The sequence below is a fragment of the Dermacentor andersoni genome, chromosome 8 (genome assembly GCF_023375885.2).
Source record: "Dermacentor andersoni chromosome 8, qqDerAnde1_hic_scaffold, whole genome shotgun sequence".
NCBI lineage: Eukaryota > Metazoa > Arthropoda > Arachnida > Ixodida > Ixodidae > Dermacentor > Dermacentor andersoni.
Window position 1 is genome coordinate 127903567 of NC_092821.1, and position 27547 is coordinate 127931113.

Genomic DNA, 27547 nt, shown 5'->3' on the forward strand with positions numbered 1-27547 from the left:
TCATTCGCGGAGTAGCTGAGAGGTAAAATCGTCGGCTCTGTGGGTCTAGAGTTGGAATCCGCACGGGACACTTGGCTCTTTCCCATTTAGGCTTCTCTCGCAGCACTTTGGAGTTGCTGCGACGGTCACCGGCGGACCCCGACGTACCATCCAAACGACTAAATGCCGTACCAGATTCAGCGTCTATACCGGCGTCAGCTGACGTTGCGTCACTCGCCGTCGATTTGGAACCACGGAGCGAAGACACAAGCCACATGCCAGGTCTTGCCTTCAGCGTTTCTCGTCAGCGAAGGGCGGCGTTGTGTTATTCTGCGTCGCTCCGCGTCTACACGCGAAGGAAGGCGATGAGCCGAAACGCGCCAGCGCCGAGATCTCGCTTGGTTTGTCATCTGCGTCCCAACGTCCAGCAAAGTTGTGGGACTGCTGGGTGAATAATCGCTCACCAACTCCAGAAGAAGCGTCGGCTCCAAGATCTGGCATGTCGAGCCTTTGGCGTTTTGGCTTGCTTCCTCGTTCCAGTAACACTTAATTTGGGCCTAGTTGGTACATAATTCTGAACTGGACGTTACAGCGCAAACACCTAAGACGATCCACAAAAAAAAAAAAGACACGACACACACTGGCACTGACTAACAGTGTGTGGCACTGACTAACAACAAGTTGTTAGTCAGCGCCACACACTGTTAGTCACGACACACACTGGCGCTGACTAACAAGTTGTTAGTCAGCGCCAGTGTGTGTCGTGTCTTTCTTTTTGTGGATTGTCTTAGGTGTTTGCGCTGTAACGTTAAGTTCCTCGTTCCAACGTTCCAGGCCGACGCCGAGCAACGCAGCGCCAGCTGACGGTGGTAGAAAGGCTGAATGTGGGTAGGCCTTTAAGGCCGAGCCACATTCAGCGTTCAACGTTTAAGGCCGACCCACATTCAAGGAATGTGAACTGAGAGCCGCTTTACACCTTACGAATTATAAGCGACAATGGCTGCTGAAAACTGTATATGTATCAGACATTTCAGGGCACATTTGAAGCAAGCTCATAGAGCGAGGCCATGGAAATGATCGATGATCACAGACTTCGCAAAGAGAGTGGAACTGCTATATGCGACAACACCGCCTAACCGTTGCTCGTGCTCACCTGTTTCCGCTAACGGACACTCGATGTTTCTTTACGGTAAGTAAACTTATCTCGTTGCACAATTTGAAAATGAAGATCTCAATACCGGTGTCATCCTGAGAATTCGTGCCAAGTGGATGCACGCCTTGCGAACTCACCGGCGACAAATCGTAAATTGCTATACGTGCCGTAAATTAATTTGTTAAAAGCTAATTATTGCAGTTTTTTTATTAAACAAATAGACATTTTCATTCCTCCTGCAAGTGATGTCCGCCTCTTCGAGTAATCGAATTGAAGGATTAAAATATTTGCGTTTGACAGAGGCAATTTTTTGAAATGTTTGTTTAATCTTTAAAACAAGAAAGTACAAACACACAAAGCATCCAGTCTAAGCTGATGCAGTGTAGATGTACTGTCATGTGCATCAGCTATTCGTTAAAACAGCCGAAGCAACGTGAGGCCAGTCCACTCTGCGAGGGTTCGCTAATCAACCTTAGCATTAAAAACGATGGGAATAGCAAGGACGTTTGCAGTTGTAACACTCGAGAAGAAAAGTAATAATTTCTTGCCTTTGACGCCACAATCTTGATAAAATTCTCCGCTCTTCCAACGGCGTTCGCCACCTGGGCAGATGGATGAAAATCGAAAATTCTAAATTTTCCGCGTAGATTTTCGGCAGAGTTGGCACACTTACATCAATACTTCCTGAGAAAAAAAACTGAAGGGAAGAGGCTATGAAAGAGAGCAAGCAATGTAATCTTGCAGCAAAGTTTCATAAACGTTTGGTGTTTGCGTCGAAACAGGCGAATGTAGAAACTACGGTCAGTGAATCCTATGATGTCAAAACAGACTCATTGTTCAAGTGTGTGCCACCGAAGCGTTAAGTTCTGCACAATTTTATTAGCAGGAAATCATTGGAGGCTTAGGGGATCAAATAAAACATGTCAAACTATAGCATGCATAAAATTCCTCATCAGTCACATGACCCAGAGTTTCGAAAAATTTCTATTCACGATAGAGCGACATGTTTTGGTGCCACATATGATCAACTCAATTCAGTCCTCGTTTATCGCAATTTGTTTCATGCCTTCAAATCAAGTCGTCATCGCCGTGGAGTTTTAAACTTAGACCACACGACTTATACATGGTACTAGTGTCTACGTGAGTCACCGTTTCCGTACGGCTACATAAGCAAGCATGGAAGTTATGTGAGGCATATAAATCCATGTACATACTTCGTCCAAGTGACTTCGGTCTCAGTAACTCAGACGTCCGGTGTAGCCAATTTCCTGTAGGAATGTTGGCCCTTATTCACCTAAAGCTTTTGCGTTTTAACATCACAATAACATCAGAAATATCAGTATCAGAATTGGCTGGCGTTTGTTCGCACGTACACTTGCCCGCCGGAACCGATGCAACAGCCATACCTTAAAATCTTGCTCGAATCAGCGCAGAACGAAGCAATCCGCTTCATTCTAACATCACATTCGCGGTGTGAACGCTATGCGCTTTGCGGCATCGGTGCAAGATAGAATAAACTTTATTTTCCAACGGGTAAGGTGATCTACCCACCCCCCGACACGCAGGTCAGGGGGCGAGTGCCTCCGCCTCAGATGCAGGCTGGGAGGTCTTGGGTCCCAGCAGCCTCTTCAGCCAGTTGGACGAGCCGGAGCTGGAGCTCAGAGTCCGAGCTGCGCAGCACGGTCTCCCAGGTGTCTCTATTACCTATTTTGTGCGTTCCCCCGGGAGAGTACGGACATTCCCATATTATGTGGTCGAGGGTCCCTCTCGCCCCACAAAGATTACACGTATCGCTCCTGGCCTCGGGGGAACATGTGGTTCGCCATAACCGGGTGCGGATACGTGTAAGTTTGTAGTCGTCTCCACGCGACTGCTTCTCTGTCGTTTAATTTCGGGTCTGGCGGGGGTACCAGTCTACGAGCCAATCTATAATGATGCGTGATCTCCCCATAGTTCAGCATGCGCTCTCTGCTCCCTCGGTCATCGAGGCGCCTCGTAGCGGCTCGGCGGTAGAGATCTCGAACCAGCTCGTGGGCCGAGAACTTCGTTGCCGGGGACGGCTTCTTGCGCCGTAGTCCGAATTATTTGAATTTTAACGCGACAGCGTTAAGGAGCTCGTGTCGCAGAAAAGCCGGTGTCGTCGGCGTCAGCGGCGTTGGCCGTGAGCGATAAATCCCAGAAGGCACTTCATAAATAAAAAACATCTTGCAAGATGGGCTGGTGGGAATCGAACCAGGGTCTCCGGAGTGTGAGACCGAGACGCTACCACTCAGCCACGAGTTCATTCCTTCAAAACGGGACAAAATCGCCTCTAGTGAATGAGGTGTTGCCTTAGAAGCTCGCCTTAGAAAGTTAAGTAATTATGACCATGTAACTTACAGAAGTCGCAGTTTCACGAGTAGCGAAGTACGTTTCCGCTACATTTCTTCTGCGCTCTGCGCACACGCAGATCCATCTTGCGGCAAACACAGAAGACCCCCTCCTCGCAATGTACGACGTTGCCCCGACACGTGGCGCGCCACTCGCCCCATGATCGCGTCCGCCTTCATGGCGCGTCGGCGCCCGGCTATCTGTGCCGATCGCAACGTTTGGCTGGCGTAGCGCGTTTGAGTAGGCGGTGCGAACGGGGTGCGATAATGCTATCGCGTTCCACTCTTGAAGGCGAAGCTTAAGCGTCCTCCAATTTTTTCTATTTAGATTTCTCTGGCCTAGGATTCTGGCCGCTAAGGGCGAGATCGTTCCCTTGCTAAAATTTTGTATGGCAGTTTTGCTGTCACTGATCACAAATTTCGCGTCCGTTCCAGCGCAAGCTAATGCGATCGCAATTTCCTCGGCAACTTCTTTGCTGCGCCCACGCAGAGTGACATCCGAAACACTTAAGGTGCATCGGTGCAAGGCATTAATTGTTGTTCTGATCATTCGCGGGCACTTCGCATGGATAGACGGACGGACGGACGGACGGACGGACGGACGGACGGACGGACGGACGGACGGACGGATGGATGGATGGATGGATGGATGGATGGATGGATGGATGGATGGATGGATGGATGGATGGATGGATGGATGGATGGATATGAGCGTCCCCTTTGTAACGGGGCGGTGGGTTGCGCCACCAAGCTCTTGCATCAAGCATCAAGTGGCGCAGCAGCGACACATAGCGGTGGACGCCTACTGCGAAGGGACATTGCGCAGCATTCTTTCTTGGGATTCGCGGCATCGGTACACGGCATTAAGCGTTGTTCTGGTCCTTCGTAGGGGAGTGCATTACTTTTGTGTCCGCTCCACTTTGATATTCCTGCCGGAAATCATACTTGAACACATGTTTTAAGCTGATAGCGCTGTACATGACCAAGCGTCGGTGTTGTTATTTCATATTACAGGGCGTGGCTAGCTTGCTTTTCCCTTAAAAGTAAAATGTACCTAATGGGTAAAAAAAAGAAAGGACCCTATTTGTTGAATGCCACACTGCTTTTGGATAAATGGCGTCCAAGTGGCAAGCTAGTCGTCTGATTGTTATGTTTAGCTCGCATACTACTGTGCTGTGTGCACGTGGAAGCGAACTCTGCCCGAAGGCAAGTTTGAACAGATCCTGGATCTGTTAAGGGACGCATCCTCACCACGCCATAAATTTTAAACTCCTTGGCAAATTCGAAGACGTAACTGCTCGTACTATAGACGTGAAAAAACAAAGGCTAGCAAGGATAGTAACAGCCCTTGAAGCTTGTGAAAAGCAAGGCGTGCATGCGTCAGAAACCATGAGTTCGGTGGACGGCAATGAGGCTCGTATAAGAACCATGTCTTGTGACCCTGTTGTCGAAAGTAACATCATGGAACTTGTGGATGGCATGAACAACCGTACGAGAAGGAAAATATCGATTTTGAAAGGCCTGCGAGAAAAAGAACATTGCCAAGTTTCAGAGCCCCCAACTGTCGACTTTTGCAGCAACAAAAAAATGCGCTTAGGTTTAGAAATCTTGGAGATTCAGCGTTAACATCGCCTCGACTCCCGCAAGCCAGGCTATCACCACCCATTAATAGCCAAATTCGTTATCTACAAAAGCAAGAACTACGTACTGGAAAACACGTTAAAATTTAAGAATCTTAAATCACTCAGGATATGCATCGAGAAAGATTCTCCTCGCATCCAGTTCGCACGAAAGCAACTAAGAGACCTTGCAAAGAAAAATCGCCATGCTGAAAAAAAAGTGAAAACTTACTTTTGACAAACTTCTGCTGGGAAACATGCAGTACCTTTATGACCCAAGTAACGGTAACGTGTACCAAAGGAAACCACGAAACGATCAGCCGTGACGAAAGAGCCACGCGAAAATTGTTGACGCGGTACCCACGCTATCACTTATTTCGGCTAACTTTCTTAGTATGATCTGCAAACAAGTTAACCTGGCCGCTTTTATTCACACATTTAGCGCTCATATAGTTCTCGGAACAGACACGTGAATTCCTCCCCCCCCCCCCCCCCCCCGGCTACACCTCCGCATAGAGCGCAATGACAGGCAGCATCTGCGCTTGGCTGTTTATTTCCTCCATCTGAGATTTAGTGCCGCCACGTCACACTTCGGAATCTCTCAAGCACAGCATAGCTCTAAGCTGGCGATAAGGAGCGTTTCGAGGCTGTTTTACAACTGCAACACAGTCGCACAATGTCTGCCGTTCAAACAGCGCGCGTTAATGTGGCGCCACCGCGGGGCAGTTGCAAAGGGGGCAGCGCTCGTGTGGCGGCAATGCCCATTCGGCACTAAAACCTATTGGAAACAGAAAAGAAAAAGAAAAAGCAGCGTCCTTCTTAAAGGACTCCGGTGAGAGTGAGCCGAAGGTGGTTCCGTACCGTCAGCTTGTCCTTCGGGCAATCGGCATCGAAGCAGTAGCCCTCGGGCCAGCCTAGACGCGCTGCTGCCGTGAAGATTTCACCGACCTCTCCTGCAGTGAGACAAAAAGTTTTCCTCTCCCCCAGTCCAGCCTTCCATAAGATTCATATACGCTTGAGAGAGAGAGAGAACGAGAAGACAGAAAAGGCAGGGAGGTTCCTTGACATATACACTTGGGTAAGTGAAGAAACAGCGCTGTGCACAAAGAGAGAGAGAGAGAGAGAAACAAAAAAGGCTGGGAGATTAAGCAGCAGTCGGCTACCATGCACCAGCAAGACGGTATGAGGAGTTCAAAGAATAAAGAAGGCAAAAGAAGCAAGATAGACTGGGGATGCCGATAAGCCTTTTGTCAGGTCCGCTGATTTTAGAAAAAAAAGCCACTAGAGCACACGTACAGTTTTCTGCGTTCAAGATGAATGGCGCCAAAATAAGCTCCTATCGTTGGGTCTGTGTAAATAGTCGACCGTCTAGTTGGCTGAGCGCACTATAAAAAAAGGCTGACGTTATCGACTGAGCATAAACACCGAATGGCTGGTGCAAGAAATGAACGTCACTGCTAGATTTTGTGGTGATCTACTCACCGCGCCTTGGATTTTCTTGTATTGCTTCAATTCTATCACCGACCCTCATCGACGAGGATGAGACGCATGTTCTCCGGTTAAACGCCTGAGACCCAACATTTCTCTCACTAAATTGCACCCATCTCATACGACACTGTGGAGAGATTTAAAAAAGTGCTACCACGTTCCATATAAGCTGCAACGCGCCAGCCGTGGCCGGACCGCACACCCGTTTGATCTGGCAGCGCTAACTTGCTGCACTCTCGATTAATTAAATATTCGAGATGGTTTTTAGACTTTAGAAATACTTTAGGCACTTTAGTAACACAATATGGATAGGAGCGGGCAGACAGAGCACTGTCTTAGCACAAAGGCTATTCTGTGGACAGGATCGGACACACGCATGGCTGACGGAATAATTCGTGAGGTGCAATAACCCACGGCAACACCGGACACCAAGAGGAGCGCTCCGCATTGATTTTGACTGTTTGGTTTTTTTAAGATGCACCTAAATTTAGGTACACCAGAGTTTCTGCATTTAGCACTCACCGAAATGCGGTCTGCAATCAAACCCGCGACCTCTGGCTCAACAGCGGAACGCCACAGCCAGCGAGTAACGTCGGCGGGCTCACTCGCAACATGGCTCACTCGCAACATGGCTTGTGTAACGACAAACCGTTTTCTTGCAAGCCATCATAGCGCATATCCGCACCTGTCTGCCTCGTCTATGTGCGCTGTGCGCCTATGATTATCTATCAGCAACGATGAACCCAGCCATTGAGTCTCTGGCTCTCAGAGGTATGCTCTGGACAGGGTCACGCTCCGCCATTTTTTGTCTAACTCGCCATCTTGTCAGCTCTGATTGGCCCAGCAGGCTGCTACAGCCTCTGTGATTCGCTGCAAAAGAATGGCGCCGTTACAGAATTTGACAGTATGGCGGAATTCGACGACATCCCCCACAAAAAAGCATTGCACTTTCGGTGCACGCGCACCCAGGCTGGCGTCAGCCTTCCAGACGAAGTGAGACGCCTGGTTTTCCGGGAGGCGACTGAGGAACAAGCCGTGCAGCCCCGCCTGCGAGAGCAGCGACGCGAGCTCGACCGAGTGTCCCCACGTGTTCAGTTGCCAGGCGGCGCGCGGGCGGCCGCAGTCGCCCAGGTTCTCCTGCAGCCAGCGCATGCCCAGCGTGAGCTGGTCCACCAGCGCCGAGTAGTGGCAGCTCGCTTCGTCCGGCTGCACCCAGCCGCCGCCCAGGGGCTCCAGGCGGCCCGAGTCCACCAGGCGGCGCATCCGAGTCCTGGAGCTGACGTTTTGCTCGTCCCACCAGCGGGCCACGAACGCTACCTGCGACGTAGAGTAACGATCACACGGTGGCGTTGTCACTTTTTCACGACGGTGAATAATAAGACACTGCCAAGTGCGCGACTTAAGGATTTAGCTCTTTCTTTGGGCGAGCATGTGCCCAGAAAAGCAAGCAACACAAAAAGAACAACGATAGCGCTGAGCACAGTCGTCGATCGTCGAAAATATCATCTACGAGTCAAGTAGCTCGCGTATTCATACACGACCCGCCGTACGTTACAGCGCAATCGGTGGTGTTCGCGGGCGTTTCATAGAGCACAACACTGTTCTCGTCACGCTCGCAATCTTTTTAGACATGGTTCCCTCGCTAAAGAATCGCCGACGACATTCGGGAGAGTGCCCATTCGTGAAGGTGCGTCTTTTGTCGGGCGATAACTTCTTGAACAGCGGTTAGTCGGCGATCAGCGGCCCTTGGAAAAGGATAAACAAGTACGCGTGTCAGGACTATCACGTGTCACGATACCGCAAACGCGCCAGAAGTGCTCGTAGAATGCTGTAATTGTTGAGTCACAAATGCTAGAGCTGATTCACAGCGCGGAAACTTGACATGGAAATGAAGAACGACAAGAACTGAAAAAAGCAGAGAAGACCGGAGAACAGGAGGAACGCTTCCGTTCTTCAGGTCACTGTCAGCTTATGTATTATTTCCTTTAACCACCGTTATGTCGACAGGAGTTTAGACTGTTCAGGTTCTTCTGCACGCTGTTTATTCGGCTTTAGCCTTGTCTCCTACAACAGTTATTGCAAATTAAATTCAGTTTGGTTCAGTTGAATCTAGTTACCGCGCTCTGAATTCGCATTACTGATCACCACTTAACCAGGTTTCACAACTTGCTACGAATGTTAAAGCCGGTTCTGGCAATATTGAGCCTCTCAATAAATTTATCGAGAACACTTGACGAAACCATATGAGCTAGAGATCTATCTTGAGTAGCGCCATTCGATGCGACGTCCACTGACTGTGGCTAATAAGTTCTGCACAAGTCCTGAACGTGAGAGAAATTAAAAATGGGAAAACTTGTGATCATTGTGAAAGCAACACGAGGCTGGACACCATGCGGGCTCGTCCGAAAGAGAACTTTGCAGTTGAGACAAAAAAAAATAATAAACAAAATTACAGTCAGTTAAGTGACTTCGAAAGCATTAGGACTAGAATTCGAAAGCATTAGGACTTGTCTAAGTTATCACCTTAAATTAAGACTCCACCTAACCCACCTTGCTCTAAGTTTTACCAACATTAATCCACCTGAATTCACTTTAATCCCTATTAATCTCCTTAATTCTCTTTAATCCATCTTAATCCACTTTACTCTATCTTAATCCGATTTTGGGAGTTGAACAGCACCGATGCCGTGGCTGTTCACCGTAGGATTTCGCAGTGCAAGCCGCAGCAGGTCTAGCGCCGGTAACTTGATGCCATCACTTGGTCACGTTGTTTTTGGTACTATCGGATGCGAAGGGACGCCGGAATATCCGCTTCATGGTGCATATGATGATTGAAAAAGCTCGTCCTGAGAATGAACCCAAAATAAGCGAGTTTCAAGCGTGGCAAATGCACGTGCTAAGCTGCGGGAAGCTGAAATATCGCAAATTGGGGACCGACTTAATGTCTACTCGTACTTTGGACTTGGGCAGTGTGCGCAACCATGGCCTGTGAGGTTGTGTCGATGCAACTTGCCGGCATTAATGTACCAGCACTAGAAGGTGTTACACTGGAAGGTATTGGGGCTCACAGTATATATATATATATATATATATATATATATATATATATATATATATATATATATATATATATATATATATATATATATGGGCTATTGTGGATACGAACACTGCAAGCCACAATGCAGGCAAAATTATGGGAAGCACATGGATTTGTCGGAACTTCATTATTCTGACTTCAAACGGCTTCGAGACTTCGTAAACTCAAAATTTTCAACCAAATACTGTGTAATAATTAAAGAAACATTTTTAAAATTGCCCGACGGCAGTATTCGAACAAAGGAGCTCTAGCATAGAAACTGCATATTGAAACCATTACGCCACAGGCGCATGCAGCAACAAGAGCCATAGAATGCCCTTATGAATTTCTCGCGGGCAAGTCAGCGCGTTAATTGAGACGCTCGGTGCGTTCTATTTGGCCCCTTTTGCAGGCTGAACCGTTGCAATTAGTAGCGATTGTATGCGTTCGCTCTACATTCGGGAAAGTATTGATTGCTCTGAACTGTAAGACAATGAAGGCAGATAAAGCGTAATAAACGAAGTCTCAATAACTTCTAAAGTCACAAGCATGATGGGACAAATCCATGTGCTTCTCATCATTCGCATGGTGGCTGAACGATCGCAGCGCCTGAGTTCCCTCTACTAATTATTGTAGGAGACTATGGCGTTGACCGTAACAGCAAGGTTTAGCGTTATGCTTATTAACCTCCACGGTGCGAGGTGCTGGCGTGACGCAGAACGCAAGGCAACTCCTGCTGTAGAAGCAACACCGTCCAGTCTCACAACCCTGGCGTGATCAGCGCCGCGAGTGGCGTTGCAGGCATAACACCTCGATGGTGCACGGGATGAGACCCACTGGAAAGCGTGGGCTTGTCAACGCTCGGTGAAATATTTTAGATAAGGTTAGCTCGGCGTTTGCTGCGTACGCACAGCAGCTCAATATAGGGGCGGCACAGCGTGCTTATAGTGCGTGCTCGCACAACCCACATTGCCGGCAGCGGTAGGCAGGACGCTGGCCTCGCTCCACGACCGAGGCGATTCAGCGTAGCGTTGACGAAGCGTTCACTTCGCCGCTTTTACAGACCAACGCACGCTGCGTCTCTGGAGACGCCTATCCCTCCGAACGCCAGGCGTGCGCGTGCAGGCGCTGTCAAGAACAGCACGACAACGGCTTGGCAGCGGCGGCGTGAGTACGCCTAAAACGTCCGCGTAATTGTTATCGCGATAAAATGAGGAAACCCATTACAACGCCAGTTCCCTAAGCTATAGTTCCTGCCCCACGCTCGCGGCACCGTCCGCCTATCGTATACGGTAGTACAGTTTGCCCTGACTTCTGCTCTTGACGGTGATGCGACAGCGTGTCGTTATACTATACCGCACAACGTGTCCACGCTTAAGTAACGACTGAACGCTGTCGAGGCATATAGCGCACGAATAACGAGAAACGGCCCCACTGTGAAACCAAGCAACCTTTACTCTGCAGAGCAACGCACTCTCGCTGCGGCCAGACAAAAACAACAGAGTATCTCGCCAATGGGTGGCAAAGAAAACACAGACCAGTTCTTCGTTACGGTCACTCGTATAACAACGACTCCATCTGGGGCTTCCAATCCACCAGCTCGCTTTCCTTGAACCACAGCGCGATCTCCTTCTTGGCGCTCTCGACGCTGTCGCTTCCGTGGATCAAGTTGCGTCCCACCTGGATGCAGTAGTCGCCGCGCACCGTACCCAGCTTGGCCTGCAGAGGGTTGGTGGCGCCTATCATGTCCCGACCGGTGAGGATGGCGTTCGCCCCTTCCCACACCATGGGCACAACGGGGCCGGTCTGCATGAACTTGACCAGGCCGTTGAAGAAAGGTCTGTCCGCGAGATCGGCGTAGTGCTCCTTGAGCACCGCCTCGCCGGCCATCATGAACTTGAGCGCGACCAGCTTGTAGCCGCGGTTCTCGAAGCGCGCGATGATATCGCCGACGAGGCCTCGCTGGACGCCGTCCGGCTTGACCATGATGAAGGTGCGCTCCCTGGGCGCCATGGTGGGCTTGAACTCGACGCGAACAGACTGCGGTAGCACAGCGCAGGGTCGGTTGCTGGGACGCTCCGAGGCCGACCGCTGTTCTTCGCTGGATGTCGTAGGATGCGCTGCCTGGGCGGCCTCGTCTACGGGAAGTGCGCGTGACATGGCGGCAACTGGGCTCGTGATAAACTGGCGCGTGAACAGCAGTCTGGTTTGAAAGACAAAGACGTTCTCGTCACAGCTGAAAGGAGGGCGGTGAGAGAGATAGAGAGAAACAAGCGGCGCTCGCTGGACCGAACTATAGCGTCTGTGGCTTAGCGTCACTTCTCAGAGACGCGAGACGAGCGATGAGAGCCCTCCCAGGCTCGGCGTTCAAAACAATGGCGAAGCGTCATCTATGGATCAATATATAAACTACAGAACGCTTCGAGATTGTTAACGCAAGACGGACAGGTGCTAAGATCCGTTTGTTCACAGGGGGCGCTTATGACTGCTGGCTCCTGCTCCAGAGGCCTTAGTGGCCCCTGCAGTGTCCAATGTGTTCCAAGTACATTTCTCCGTGTAGATTCTTCATAATGCTGATACGGCTGAAACCTCTGATGTCGCGTCCAAATGAAAAGAGACAAAGAATACACCCTCGAATTCAGCCAGTCATCGGGGAGATTACAGCATCATGGGCCTTCGCTCGGTCCAGCTAAAGTGTACTAGACTATAGCCAAAATATTGCCAACAAATCACTCGTGCTAGGCAGGCGTGCAATCAACTATAAGAAGAAGAAGAAGAAGAAAAAGAAGAAAACTTCAAAAGAAAGGGGAGAGGGACGCGGATCATTAAGGGTGGGGCCCCATGTCCAGGGCCACACTGGCCTTAGCGGCTTGCCGGACTTGATCCAGAAGTGCTAGCTGCACCTCTGGGTCCAAATTGCTCTGGGTCTGGGTCCAAGCTGACGAGTTCTGCCTCCCTATGCTACGTGTTAAAATTTATCTTATTCTCTAGAAAGCACGCTATGTTTTCTGTTTGTTAAGAGCAACGGTGGATTATACGAAACGCTACGCGCTCTCGCATGCTACCCGGTGCTTGGTGGGCCATCAACGCCGACTGCGTCTTTCTTCGACTGCCTCCGCCGCCGCCAAGGTGGAGATCTCTTGCCCGTACAATCGAACAGTGACGTATTCTTTCATGAACACCGTTTCTCATATAGCTGCTGACTTGTGCAGAAAAAACGCGGACGTACCGACTGTGGTCTGCATATGTATGGCAGTGAGTCAAATTTCTGAGGCGCTTCATGGCGCTTTATCTACTTCTTTTTTGCTTTCTGCACCCTACCTAGTCGCACTTTCTCAAGTTGTTTGGTTCTTAGATAGCCCACAGACGCGCCCGGCTCCGAACTCTAGTGACCAGATTCTTTTCGTATGCAGTATAGTTTTATTGAACCTACTGTTAGCATACAGTTTACCACTACAATTACTGGAGGAGACGCTGGCGCTGTCACCGTTCAGGCGCTATGGGAATGATGGTGGGTACAGTGCCTTGTTAGTACATGGATTTGACTGGTCTTCGTGCTTGAGGACTTAGGCGTTCGGGTCGCTGAATTACACACACACGACACAAGTAAATCGCGGGGTGACCACCTCGGAGTCCAAACATTAGGGTGGATGAGAGGTGTCCATTTTGCAGAAGTCGCAGGTGGCCAGCGAATGTGTGGCACAGCGTGACCGAATCCAGATAGTCCAGAGGCAGGGGAGAAGGTAAGCTAAGAGGGACGGTTACGAGATCATCAACCCCTGCCAGGATAGGTAAGGAGCTAACCATGGTACTAGCCGTTCCCATGCTGGCTGAACAACCCCGCTAGCAGCTCCCGTAGACGCGAGTGCCAGAGTTCGCGCTAGTCATTACTGAATGAAACTCTATGACGTCTATAGTGACTGCTGGAATTTGGAGCTGAGTCCTTGCATCAGCCACATCGTTTGAAAGGCGAGCACAGGATTTACCGCGCGCGGTCGAAAGCTCGAAGGTCATGGTTATAAGCACGGGCTTTCCGCACGACTTTTTTGAGGGACCATGCGTTTAGTGGTTCGGTGGTGTGTGTGCGAGCGTAGGCGTGCGTATGCGTGCACGTATGTGTGTGTGTGTGTGTGTGCGCGTGCGTGCGTGCGTGCGTGCGTGCGTGCGTGCGTGTGTGCGTGCGTGCGTGCGTGCGTGCGTGCGTGTGCCTCCTCAGCACTCACCTGGTCGAAAGAGAAGCGCCGCGGTGAGTTTGGCGAGAGTTCGTCCACGACGGCGGACAGGGTGGGCTTGGCCCAGTTCTCGTACAGGTTCTCGAACGTGTCCGACGCCTCCAGCCGCCAGTAAGGGACCACGTGGAAGTTCAGCACACCAGGCTTCGCCTCGGGACACGTCTGCGATGACACGCGAGAACGGTCGCATGAGTGTCAAGAAAGCCTACTCAGCAAGTCGTATTATCAATGGGCTCGAGATATGCATCATGAAAAAGCAGTGCACTAACACGCAAAAAAAAAAAAAAACGTGGGCGACACTCTTCTCTGTCCGTGTGTTTGTGCGCTGGTTTTCATGATGCATGTATCAAGTCGTCCAGCTTGCTGTGTTTCCATACGGTTCAAGATGTGTGCTTTATTAGCAGTTACACTCGTACAACTGTATGTTTCACCAAAGAACGTTTGCGTAAAGACTCCTCTTTGTGCTTAAACGTTCTAGCACACAAACACAGCTGTCCATTGGAGCACAATGTTCCAAAAACGCTGCGTTTTTTGAAGAAGCTTGCTTGGCAGGTTACCGTCACCTTTCCATATCGGGTATGTCCGTTTCGAACCTGTAGAAAATCGCTGACAAACATCTGGTCAACATTTGTCGTTGCACCATTGGCTGAAAAGGTTCTGTCGGGACATTCACCTGATCCTCATCATCAGCCTGATAATCTGACTGTCAACGAATTTTTGTATGAGAGCGGACTGGGCAAGAGATTTTGAAGAGTATTGGAGGGTGCAAGATTTTCACCACCGTATTCAACCTCGTAATCAACGCATTGTCTATTCTTTCTTTCTACATCCTTTCCCCTTCCCCAACGCCGAGCAGCAGGTCAGAATATTGATTCAGGCCGACCTCCTAGCATATCTCTCATAATAAATACATAACTATCTCTGTTTCTAGGCTATTTTAGGGCCATTAACGAAGATAGCGCAGCCTGAAAATCTGACAATACTGATGATGATAATGACGATGATGATGCTAAAGTACATAAGTGATTCCGAGAACCGCGCTAATGACGACTATGATGATTGTGCTAATGATGATGATGATTGTGGCGATTGTGATGATGCTGTCGATAATATTATCTGATGAGAAAACACTGGACGGCGATTTAATTTCTGGTTGACGTCGAACAAACATTGTCGCTCCGGCGCGCCTCACAATACAAATACGCACAGCTGCCAATCCTCTCGAATTATTCACAAAGTTCACGAATTTGGGCTCATTTTACGATTTTACGAATGCCGCATCAATTTCTACGAAAGGTAAGCTCTGTGTGTGAAACGGATTCACTTGTCAGACTCTGAAGTTTCCGTTGGAAATTTTCTGATGGTAAAAAGGTGCAAGAGGGGTACTTGCTTCTAGCATGCTCCTGAAGCACGCGAAATCACAAACAGCAGATTCGCTGAGTCACACCGACTTAAATACAACGTTGCTTGCCATTCTCTGCTGTTCCAAGTTTCTACTGCTTAATTGTGGGCTGCGTGTAAAGGCAGAAGTAAGTATCCTTCAAAAGACGTATGCTCAGAGCAAGCACCTAAAAAAAAGTAAAACTCCGTGCAATTACCGCTCCTTTCCCTCCTCCCCTGTCCCCACGCCCTCCTCCCTTGGTGTCGTGTCTAAAAATTTTTACGAATTGTAATGCTTACCGGTTGGCAGGTATTATTACACGATTCATACGCCCCATTCTCATACCCCACTCGCCGAGGAAGACATTGTCTTTCATCGACTTAAACTAGAGGTTGAATCAGCTCCAGCATATTTTTAAAAATCTTAGATCAGTGGCTTTATGTGATTGCCTTTCGCTACATGACATTTCCTTAGGCTGAATTTTCTTGGTGCATGCATGTGTTGAAGATACGTTATCTCTCTCGTTTTTCTCGGTCCTGCTCCCCCTTGGCAGGTTAGCCAACGGGCCACCTTTCTGGTCGATCGCCTACGGTCTCTCTTTTCGTAATACTCGGACAAAGATTATTAAGTTACAGCTCTAAAATTGAAATCTCCTCATTTCAGTATTACTGGAAGAGAAAGAGTAGGCCCTTTCAAGAGCGCCAGTGGCAATTCACTTGCCAGCTTCCCAGGCAAGCAATTAGCAAGCACTTCTAATCGCTGGACCCCACCACGCAAACCCCAAGTTGTGGAGGGATTTAACCGCATAGAACCGTGCCTTATCGACAACGAACCGTATCGGCCTGGCCGTTTAACATAGGTGTTAAAGACTGGACAATGCCTTTCTCCACATCGGACAAAGTGCACAGGAACGGGTGGTGCGGACCATTTCATCTGACCGCTCCAGCGCAAACAGAATCGAGCGCGCAGTGAATCCCTTTCTCTCCCCCCTTTTGAGACTAACTTGGATCTGTCCCTGCGATTATAACACACGAATACGCAGGAGTGAGTGCGTGTATTATTTAGATGAGGTTAAAAACGCTGGCAACCATTGTGTCGCCGGCTTCTCCATAGACGATGCAGTGTCCGACGATCAAATTTAGGATGATAACTTGAAGCGACACAATACCCAAAAATCATTCTCGTAAGACTGTATGCAGCCACGGTTCGGTTTTTGCGGGGCTCTACGGAAAGGCAAAAATGCGCGGGTGCACCCTGGACTGCACCGCATAACAAAAGAGAATGATAGACAATAGGCAGCATCACATGTTATGTTATGTTACGTAATGTTATGTAAGATAACGTTAGGCCATATATATATATATATATATATATATATATATATATATATATATATATATATATATTTACTTGTTATGTATTTGTCTATGTTCATGACTTCCTTTGAGAATCTGTTTCTCCAGCATTCACCTTGTGACCCACTCTCTGCAAGAGCCTGAAAACAGGCTTTACAGTATTGTCGAATAAATAAGCAAATAAGAGCAGTGAAAGTTGCTCTTCTATGAGCCTGTTGACATGCCGCTGCGTGCCTCTTGCACTCGCATGGTAGTGGTCTGCAGACGCCTTCAGCGTCGTCCTTGCTTGCAATCGCTATAGCAGTAACATTACACCGCGCTTCGCCTTTATCGCCACGGCATCGCAGCAACAGAAAAACGTCAGAACCATCTGCGCAGTCCACCGCTTGGCGGCCTTGGTTCCCTCGCGACTCGTGCACGGCACAGTGTCCTTGTGGGACGCCCGCCTCAGCGTCGCGCATCTCAGATTTCGTTCTCTTCACTGAAAGCACAAGACATGTCGCCGCCCACGTGGGCCACAACAGATGGCAGGCATTGCACGTTTCTTTCTCACTTCCACTCGGGTCTCCCTATATCTGCAAGCAGAGGATAATCGCACCTCGTGTTTTCTCGACGAAGAAAACTTGACAATTTCGAAACCAAATTACTCCCACCGACGAAGCTTCATTTCAACGATGGACATAGCACTTGTTAGACGATTATAAACCCAATTACTTATAAGCTCTATCAAAATTTCGCTAATTAATTTTTATTATTATTATGTGGTTAAACGAAGCACTTTTCAATTGCTGGACCGAAGCCAGTAATTGGAACATAACTGACTGTGACTGAAACCAAGCAAATGAAATTGAAAACGAAGCTTCTTGCTATAGCTGATGTATGCGTAGCACAAGCTTCCAGAAATGATGGTTCAAGATGTGCCGTAAGATGGGTTGTTCCTTCAGTTGCTGTGTTTGCGCACAGTGGACAAGATGCAGCGTGAAAGAACTTTAGCAAAGCTTCCAGTTTCACGTGGATTACTTGCCATATCCACGTACTTCTCCAGTGCTGCATTCATAGCAGGCGGTTTATCAGAAATGGCATGAATTTCACGCCAGCTCTTGAATCGGTACTTCGCGAGGCTGTGTGTAGGCAAAGCGCCTGTTGCAAAACGGTATGAATTTGAGTACTAGCGGACTTCAGTATTTACGTCACAGCACGCTCGCTAAAGTTACTTGAAGTCTTAATTAGCGAGTATCGTTAACGTCAACCGTGTACTAGAATGACTGCTGTGACTGTAGGTCACCAAAAGTCAATTTTCTGTCGAATGCCTTGTTTGCAATATTCATAGCCGCCGAAAAACGTGGTATAAGTGTTTTCGTGCGAAAGTCTCCACGGTAACAAAGCACATTTCTTCCGACCCAGGTTCGCACCCGTGATCCCCGAAGGATCAGTTTCTGCGCCCCCTTAGCAGTTGTCGTTGCACCGTTGCCATTGCCGTCAGTGCCTTCACTGTCCTTATAGTCATTGTCATGCTGCTGTTGTCATCATATCTGTCACGAGGCCAACAACTTCTCTTTAAGTGGAGCAATAAGTCCGACTCCACTTACTAGTGCTGATTATTATTTGTTTTGAAAACATACATACATTTGACAGGAAAGGGAAAGCGAGGAGCAGGCTAGCAACTGCCACCCGAAAGGGCACAACGCCTGCCTGCTCTTCAGGAAGGAGGGGGCAGAAACGTGGAAATGTAATATAGGCAGGAGGGGAGTGAGGAGGAAAAAAAGAGCAACAGGACAAATCTAAAATAATAAAGTAGAATACACAGTACAGGTGACACACAGTAGGGCCGGCCACTGCAGGTCACGGTGCTACGGAATGTTAAATAAAAGAAATAGTGTCCGAGCTACAAACGTGAACCTAAGTTAGCTAATTCTAGAAAAGTAAGTAGAGCGCGATGAGCCTGATCGCGTCGAGACGCGCAACCACTGGGGTACAGACATTCGTCGAGTATCGTACACCGCAGGCCAAGAGATGATAGTCCCTCAGTAGCGACTGCGCAATGAAAACGGGACACTCCAATATCAGGTGCTGAAGCGTCTCGCAGCAGCCGAAATACGTACACGATGGACTAGCCACACGTCCTTGTCTGTATAAACGTTCGCACTGTTCGCACAGCCAAACCTTAGCTTGAGTAGTTGCGCTCTGGCGCAACGAGGTAAGCTTCGACCGCAAACACTGGGCGGGAACGTTCCATTTGCGACGCGCTGGTCTGGATGCTGCTTGAGTAGGTGGCGACGAATCAGCAGACGAGCGTCATCAAGCTTGCACATCATTTCAGGGCAGGTATGGTTGCTATGGGCGTATGTTGAAGCCCGCCGATTAGCCTCTTCATTTCCGGCGATTCCTACGTGTGCAGGTATCCATTGAGCAACGAGGAGATATCCCACGTGATGAAATTTTGTTTGCAGAGTCAGTAAAGCTGCGCGCAACTAGGCAATCAATCTGACTGCGTTGTAATCTGCTAAAGGCAACGCGGGAGTCTGTGAAGATGGCAATCTTCGATGCGGTTAGCTCCTCTTGCACGTATTTCAGTGCAACATTAATCACTGCTAGCTCCGCAGTAGTTGAGGAGGCTGGATGGGGTATGTGAAATATACGTAGTACATTTATTTTCCTTTTGTGGAGAAGACAGAGGCAGCCACATAAAAGCTGCTGCACTGAGCAGTTTGACGGGGTGGCCGACCCTTGGATCGACAACAACGGACAAGAAACTTTCATTTATGACATTGCCCTGAGCAAGGACAAGCTTTGACAATATAGTTCCACGACTGATACTGATCATGTGTTACCGATAATGACAGCAAAATGTTCACAGTGTCATATTTAAAGTACAATATTCCTTTTCTTACGGGACGTGCAAATAACAAATATTTAGTAAATACAGTATTTGTGCCCTTCTATACATTGTTAATCAAAGACACCCTTTTTCTCATTGTCGTGCATTCACATATCAAGCAAAGAGCGAACATCAGGTTTTGTTGTAAGATGGAAAAAAAATCTGCAAAAAGTGCATTTTCGTTAACTAGTCGTTCAGGGGAGAATGTGACACACGGTCGCGACTGTCTGTATTTTTTTTTCTTTTACCAGCAAGGCATAATTAATATCAAATGGGTTCCTGGAAGCGCAACAATGAACACTTTCATATATCGCAACGTTCATGACCTTCATGATCGACTAATAAAGAGCTATTATCGTGTGAGATTACAGCTGCGAGAAGTTTAGCAAGCAAGTGGTCTATCCGGCAAGTGGTTTATCCGGCAAGTAGTGCACCCGGCAAGTGGTTTATCCAACATTCGTCGTCATTCAGCATTAGATCATATGATCGCCTTATTGCACTGTCTTAAAAATTGTTTAAAGGTTGCACAAGGGGGTGCGTTGCATGAAAAAAGGACAATTAAAGTACATGCGTTCACGGCAACATGTGGCCAGGAACTACTTCCAGAAGTTCGGACGAAAGTGTGATTGCTGTGATATCGCGGCGGAGGTCATCCTAGTCTTTTCATGCTTGGAAAAAGAAACTAAGGCAGAAGAAGTAGCAGTGCGGCCCCGTGGACGGGAAGCAAGGTGGTCAGCGCGCCGGAATATGCGTGATTGAGGGACAATGTAAGGTTCGTGATGAAGCTTGCGAAACAACTTGTGAACTTGTAAAACAACGAGACTGGCGACGCGGCGCCGAGGAGAGAGGGGTAACAAACTAGACTGCGCTTTGGAGATGAAAATGCTTATGTCCTACGAGTATGAGGAATGACGGAAGCTCGTAGCACGATTTTGAATAGATTCATGTTTGTTGCTGAGATGTATTTGGTGCGGGTCCCAAATGGCAGAAACGTTTTCAAGCTTTGATTTCATGGGTGATTTGTATGCAATTAGTCTTTCATGATGACGGGCTTCGCACAGATGTCTTCTCAGGAATCCCCATGATTTGTTTGCCGACGAGACGCCTAGACTCATATATAGTGTAAATATTTCTTTTGATCGATTCTGCACTTTCTTATCGCTCATTCCTCAAAACCAGGAAATGCTAGCGATAACGTCAGTGGAGGAGCACTCGGGCAACTGAAAAAGCGCAAAAGAAATTGCAATGGAATCATTGCGGTTATCTCTTTCGTAAGATTTAGTTTTGCACGCAATATAAGCCGCTTCATATCGCCTAACGCGCTAAAACGCAGCGCTTTTTCAAGGACATCGTTGTTGACAGAACAAGAAACCGGTCATGTACGGCGCCTGGTGTCTGCATTTTGCTGTTCTGCTTCGTCCATGACCCTCCTTCTTCGAAGGGCCCCTCGCTGTCGTATTCAATGTGTCTCGGGTTTCCTCAATGCAAACTGGCAGCAGATTACACCACGGCCAGAACGGGCCAATGAGATTACAGAATCATGCCCCTTTTGCGTCGTCTGACATGACTCCTCTTTTTTTTTTTTCGTAGGTGATTCGCTGCAGGTGATAAACAGCAAACTAATCTTGCTTTTGGCACGATGCAGAAGGCTTGACCATGACTTTTGTTCTGTTGGTTTGTTCGTCTTGGCTGACAATCCGCCCTTCTAACTGTTTTCGAGAAGCATCAGAGCGAGGGTATATAAAGCACAAAATAATTTTGCGTAGTTTAGTGTTCATCTCGGATTCACAAGGAGACGTGAAGTCTGTACTCAGCTAAAGGAACCACCGTAAGTTCCCTTACAATCTATTCCTCCCCTGAACCCCATAATGGCTTGTTTCCTTTTGCGAGAAAATCAACAGCAGCTGAAAAGAAAAAGAAAGACGCTTCAATTAAGGCTGTCACTATTGGCTTTATGTTCATGGATCACATATAGCCAAAATAAAATAATGAATTCATAGATAGTTTACTATACTATTGGTAATTTCTCGCTCATATTACTTTCTGTGTATATGTATATTGATGTACTGTATTTTCATATGATGTTTTTTGACAGCGAAGTTCTAAATGAAATGGCGAAGTCGAAGGGATTGACACAAAAAGATATCTATGCAACAAAAGCTAATCATTATCCTTGTGTAGATAACAAATAATATTGTCTTGCAGCACTGAAAGGAATAAAATTGGAGGCAGGCTATACCACTGTTCTTATGATAGTGTTGGTACGCGAACAAGCGAATGCAGGGAATGCAGCACACGACACCAACAAGGTAGCTCACTCAGTACTTGTTGTATTTCCAGGACCAACATGAAGATTGCTCTCGCATTTCTTCTTGTCGCATTTGCGGCTGTGTGGTAAGTCCTACGGAGAACCGTTTCTAACGGGTTCGGACCTTCTGATCGGAACTGTACTAGCATATTTGCGTCACTGGATAACGCCGATGAATATGAATTTAAGCAAGCTAACGGTGTCTACATGAAGGTGCTTTCTCGGTGCAATAAATAGTCTTCTCTAGCTTCTAGTGCAAGATTATCGAGAAAAATGACGCGGTACGCACGTAGACTTCTCTTAAACCTAGCAGCGTATGGAATAGGAAGGCAAATTACGATGACCAAACTGTAAGGGAGGTAACAAGAAAATTCAGCTCCATAACTCGAGTTTCTCGCTACATGTACAGTTCACTCAGTTTCTCCACGTCAGGTATGCAAGTAAAAGGTAAGGCGCATTGAGTTAACAATACAACATCACGTGAGGTGAGTCGTATAATTCATATTTATTTTATCCGTTCATTGTCACCGAAGCTGCGTATAATTACACGCGCTGTAACTGTTTGCTCTCCTACTTCGGTGCTTGCTCAGCCTCTTCTCGCTACCAGAGCATGCGTGCCTGAAGACAAGGCGAAAGGCACTTGACTACACCTTAACAAAATAGGTCAGGATTTGAGCCGCGCCGTCAAAGCCGCTTTCGTGAAAGTAAACTTCGATACGTCTGTCGAGTTCAGCGTGCGCGTCACCCAAGTCTCATGCTAACTTCGGGGATTCTTTTTCTTGTTTTTTTTTGTTTTTGTTCGTGCACAGCGTGTACGCCACGTCGGAGCCCCACTGCGAGGGTGTGACGTGCGACCCCGAAACTTGTCCTAAGAACGAATGCCACTGCGGAAGCCACAAGGACGCCTGCGGTTGCTGCGACTTCTGCAACAAGGTGAGCTGCGTCAGAGTCCAATGCTGGCCGATACACGCGGAAGCTGTGCTGCTGAAGAGTGGAGCGTTATTTTTCGCTGCGATCTTTAGCTTTCGCGCGGAAGAATGGGAATGATACTTCTTTTTTTTTTTTTTTAAAGGACGCAGTAACTGCTTAAACAACTTTGCCATCTGCCATCTGTGTATGCTCGTGTATTTGTATCTTGGTTGGTGCAGTGCACGCTTTTGGTTGGCTGCATTTTATGTATTCATGTGGAGACACACGCGTGTGCTCTCTTGTCTACGGCTATGTCTTTCAGTTTAATCTATTTGCATGTTTCCGTGCACTTTACGCATATATATACATACCTATTTTTATTAATAAAGGGAAAATCAGACATGCGCCCGTTCGTAGCGATTGCCACAAAGGAAACCCATACGGGTTTCTCGAAAAAAAAGCCTCGTAGTTGAAAAAAATTCGTCCTGGTCCAGGACTCAAACCCAGGACCACCGCATTTCCGGGGCAGCCGCTCTACCATCTGAGCAAACCAGGCGGCAATCAGATGGCGGAGCGAAGTCGAATTTGACAACTACTCGAAGCAAAGGTAAGAGTTCCTTTGTAGCAATTGCTATAAACAGGTAGATGTCTGATTTTCCCTTTAATAATTACTTCTCTCCACCTTGCGGGTTTCCGCACAACTATTACAACATACCTATATTTATGCACGTTTACAACTCTTTCTTGCCCCACCTGCCTTGTGCGCAGGGACACAGTTTCTTGTCAAGCAGATTAGTGGCATTTCGGCTGCGTTTCTCAAACAATTTGATGTTGAAACTAATATTCGATTTGATTTAATATCAGTTCCGAAGACCTGCTTAAAACTCTGGGCCCGCTCGGGTACCTTTCTGCAGAGGGTTGGGTCACGTGACTGACTGGGCGCGCTACCAATGAGCAACACGATCAAACTCGTCGTCAACTATCGCCTGCTAAAATGTTCATGAAATGGCTCACCTGACCAAAAAATCAAAAGCTGGCGATAGAAAACACCGTTCATGTGACTTTGCTAGCGGTGCGTGACAATATCTCGTTTTGGTGTCGTGTTCAAAAAAGTGGCTTTTGCAGTTAGCTTTGTTGCCCGTGTGGTTACGCGACAGGCAAGCAGACTTTCCACATTGTTCGCCAATCACTGTATCCGAGTTTTGAAATAATGGGCCTGTGAGAAGTTTTGTAACATCATTGATTGAAGAGCGCAGCGGGGCCGTAGTATAGACTTTATCTCCGGTGTGCCCATGCTTGTTAAATACTGGCAAAACGCCAAACGAAGAATGTTTACAAGCTCTGATCGCACAAGATGTGCACAGAAAAAAGAAGCACGTTATTTTTGTCGACAAGCGCGAAGGCTTGAGTCATACCGCGGGCAATTAAACAGCAAGTCGAACAGGGAGGCGATCTACTCGTAAGAGATTAGAGCACAAAATAAAGAACAAAACTTGACTTGGCTAAGATGCTTCGCCTTTAGAGGAACAGCTCTTGAAGGAAACAACGCTAATCGGCTGGTAACAAATTAAAATCACAGGTGGCCGCACTAGACGAGAAGACGCGTAAGCGAGGAATGAATTAGAGGTATGCGGCTGTACTTCTGCTCGGAGAGAGATGGAAAGCACATTGGTTGTGCACTGCGTAGCCAGCCATAAGAACGCTGATGGCGATGTTGAAGTGTCATTACTATTATTATGGGCGAACATACTCACCCTTAATTGCGCGCCGAAAGAGTGGGCTTGCGCAAACACTTTCCAGGCGCACATTATCCCACGTACCCGGAAAACTAAACAATGCCGAGACAAAGCACAGACCAGAGGACACTACCGCCGCAACGGAGTCGGCAAAGAGCATTCGTTCGCATCCATTGCGATGGAAGCAAATCATTTGAAAGTAACCTCACGTGCTAGAGATAGCAAATCAAGGTACTGACGAGCTATTTCCCTTACAATGCCATGTCTGGACAGCGCCTTTTGTTATATTTCAGAAAAGTAAATTGGTGGGCTACTCGGTGAGCCATTTGATGCAAAAAGGGAGGTGCTAAGGTGGTATGAAAAGAAGCGAACACGAGCATAAAATATGTTCAGCTCATTCACTCATGCTCACTATCCGTCAAGCTAATTACCTCACTATCCATCACACTAACTCGACGCACTTGCTAACGTTAGGGCACAGAGGTCTAAGCGTCCTTCTTTAAATGCTTTATATTGGCACTGCCATTCCTTCCCATTTTTACAAAGGTGGACAAGATCACATAAAAACGCTACCAAACCGTCTTCGATTGTCCTCGGCTCTGCACGCATATTCCCTAAGCCTCAATATTTCTACTGCCGGAAGCATTACTATAAGCTGCCTCTTTTTTGTCAGTATACTAGCATTTCTGCAATACAACCGCTCTGCCCTCGACGGTTGCAACGGCAGCACAGGTCTGCGAAAGCCTACAAGGTGGAAGAATGTGCACGGAAAGAATTGTCACCAAACTAGCACCAAGCCGCCACGAAAACCCATACCGGTTGCTCAGAAGGAAAGCTTCGCAGTTTAAGAAAAAGTAGTCCTGGTCCGAGAACCGAAGCCGGAGTCAACGCTCTTTCGGGGACGGTAGTTTTACCATTTGAGCTAACCAGGAGTCTAGCCAATCACGAAGCGAAGCCGAATTATTTGACAACGCGAATAACTGTGACACTTCATGTTATTGTCCCACCGGAAAGCCGTTGGTTGATAGGACAAAATTTTCTTCAACTGCGAAGCTTTTTCTTTCCCTTTTTTGTTGTTCTGAAAAACTCGCATTTGTTTTCTTTGTACGCAGCTAAAGCTTTGTGCTGCAGTTGGGTGGACGACAATTCTCGTGAACTTTTGTGAACTCTACTCCCGCGATAATTTCGAACTGACGTCGTTTATTTCTCGCAGTGCGCAAACGAGGAGTGCCACCTCGAACACAACGACCACTGCGCCGATGGCCTGCACTGCGTCAAGAAGGTGATCGGCGAAGAGACTGAACCAGCTGCGGGACACTGCGAGCCAGTCGAGTCCGGCAGCACCGCCGCTCACCCAGAGACTCCCGTCAAAGTACCGGACTCGGAGGCACCGGTGCACGAACCGGAAGAGCACCACGAAGAAGGAGAACACGCCAAGAGTGAAGCTCACCACGAGTGATCGTTCGACTTAGGAGAACACTGAAACGACCCTAATGTTGATTCAGTGGCTCCATCACTTGTCGGCTCATTAGCGCTCGCTCTACAGATGCTGCTAGTCACGTGGAATAAACGATGCTGTGAGAAAAAACAACAACATTGAAATAAACAACACTGAGCAAAACTTGCAACTTTGAAACGTTTTGGATAAGTTTTGAGACACTTCGTCGATCAACATACGATGCTGTGTGTGCCGGAGCATTCGACTGCACATACAAGAATTATGTAGCCGAAATATAAGATATCAATGAACGGCTTGAGTATCATGCGCTATTTCATTAAGATGACTCTGCGCTTTGGAAATGCACACTAGCCGACATCATATGCACAGCTTTTATGGCGTGACTTGTTCTTTCAGTAGACAGAACAGGGCTCCCTCCACCGGCACTACATAGTAGGCGGGAAATGAACCATACTAATCGGCCTGCCGTAAAACTCGGGGGGGGATATACATTAGAAGAATGCTTCGCGTTGACATGCTAATTCGAGTGATTTTTGTCTTGCACTAGTTCGGACGCTTGTACCACCTTTCGCCGGTTGACGCTAGCACGTGCCTTGCGACAGCGCTGTCTTGGCGTCCACGTAAAAATGTTAATGTATCTTCGAAGATTGCACCGCTATGTTCATTCGTTCGTCTCGAATCTTGAAACACTGGACAACTGTCCACTTTTAGAACAATAAGTTCTCGGCCTGTGTTACCAAAGAAAATTCACTAAGACTGTATTATTTGACTGTCGCCAGCGCATATCACATTTTTTGTGCTTTTGTTTTGCTTGCCCTGCGAAAAGCAGTAGCTGGCGCCAATAATGGAACCAATACTGTAATGTATTGAGCCAGTTCATATTAATAAGAAAATGACTGCATTGTAGAGGTTTACGAGCTTAGACGGTAGTCGCCAGGAATACACTTGGTTAGCATCCTCATTTTTTGGGTCTGACACACACACAGACACACGCACGCACGCACACACACACACATTTATTCATTTATTTATTTTTATTGTATTATTTAAAAGGAGAGCATTATCCGTTGAATGGATGGATGCAAAACTTTAATGAAGGTCCTGAAGCACGCGACTCAGCGCGCTGCGGGCCGCTTCCACGTTGGGACGGTCAGGCCATGCCCGACCACCGCATCATGAAAAACTCCCGGTACAGCTTTCTGGTGCTCAATACGTGCTACATAAAGATGTGTTTCCGAGCGTGAAAGAAGCCCGCAAACACACGCAAAATTTTCGCTCGACTGCCCGCTCGAGGCACTTCGCGCGTATTCGCGAGCTTATTTCAAGCTGGGAAAAACACTTTTATGCAGCACGTATTGAGCATCAGAGAGCTGTATCGGCTATTGAGCACCAGAAAGCTGTATCGGAAGTTTTTCATCTTGCTCAACAATTTCTTCATAGACACTTTTCATCTAGTTATGATATTTGAGAAGTTGATTAATTAATTAAGCCTAATTATGCAGTGAGGTGGAATGCAACAAATAATGTTAGTACCGCCGAGCGACGGCAAACAACATTACTTTGGTTCTGTTGAGCTACGTGGCATTTACATATTTTTAAAAT

The 27547-nt window shown here is 47.7% G+C and overlaps 3 protein-coding genes across 3 annotated transcripts in view; 1 reads left to right on the forward strand and 2 right to left on the reverse strand.

The window, feature by feature from the left end:
- Positions 1-1539: 1539 nt before the first annotated feature.
- Positions 1540-27547, reverse strand: part of LOC126525596 (lysosomal alpha-mannosidase-like) — a 141403-nt gene continuing 115395 nt past the window's right edge. The window contains exons 2-5 of the mRNA XM_050173525.2: positions 13907-14081; positions 7574-7921; positions 5982-6073; positions 1540-1734 (exon numbers count right to left, since the gene is read on the reverse strand). Of these exons, the coding sequence (XP_050029482.1) occupies positions 1540-1734; positions 5982-6073; positions 7574-7921; positions 13907-14081 (810 nt within the window). The remainder of the gene's footprint in view (positions 1735-5981; positions 6074-7573; positions 7922-13906; positions 14082-27547) is intronic.
- On the reverse strand, positions 11123-12012 carry LOC126525602 (nucleoside diphosphate kinase-like). Its single transcript, XM_050173533.2, has one exon. The coding sequence runs from the start codon at positions 11845-11847 to the stop codon at positions 11242-11244; it is 606 nt and encodes a 201-aa protein (XP_050029490.1). The 5' UTR covers positions 11848-12012; the 3' UTR covers positions 11123-11241.
- On the forward strand, positions 21258-26107 carry LOC126525605 (uncharacterized). The gene is made up of 4 exons (XM_050173536.3): positions 21258-21361; positions 21874-21927; positions 22651-22774; positions 25700-26107. Exons 2-4 carry the CDS (start codon positions 21881-21883, stop codon positions 25943-25945), a joined length of 417 nt encoding a protein of 138 aa, XP_050029493.1. The 5' UTR covers positions 21258-21361; positions 21874-21880; the 3' UTR covers positions 25946-26107.

Bases quoted from the DNA above. Each gene is read 5' to 3' on its own strand.
- LOC126525602 (XM_050173533.2), bottom strand. From the start codon at position 11,847: ATGTCACGCGCACTTCCCGTAGACGAGGCCGCCCAGGCAGCGCATCCT.
- LOC126525605 (XM_050173536.3), top strand. From the start codon at position 21,881: ATGAAGATTGCTCTCGCATTTCTTCTTGTCGCATTTGCGGCTGTGTG. The intron at 21,928-22,650 runs GTAAGTCCTACG...GTTCGTGCACAG, and splicing joins GTCGCATTTGCGGCTGTGTG to CGTGTACGCCACGTCGGAGC. The intron at 22,775-25,699 runs GTGAGCTGCGTC...TATTTCTCGCAG, and splicing joins GCTGCGACTTCTGCAACAAG to TGCGCAAACGAGGAGTGCCA.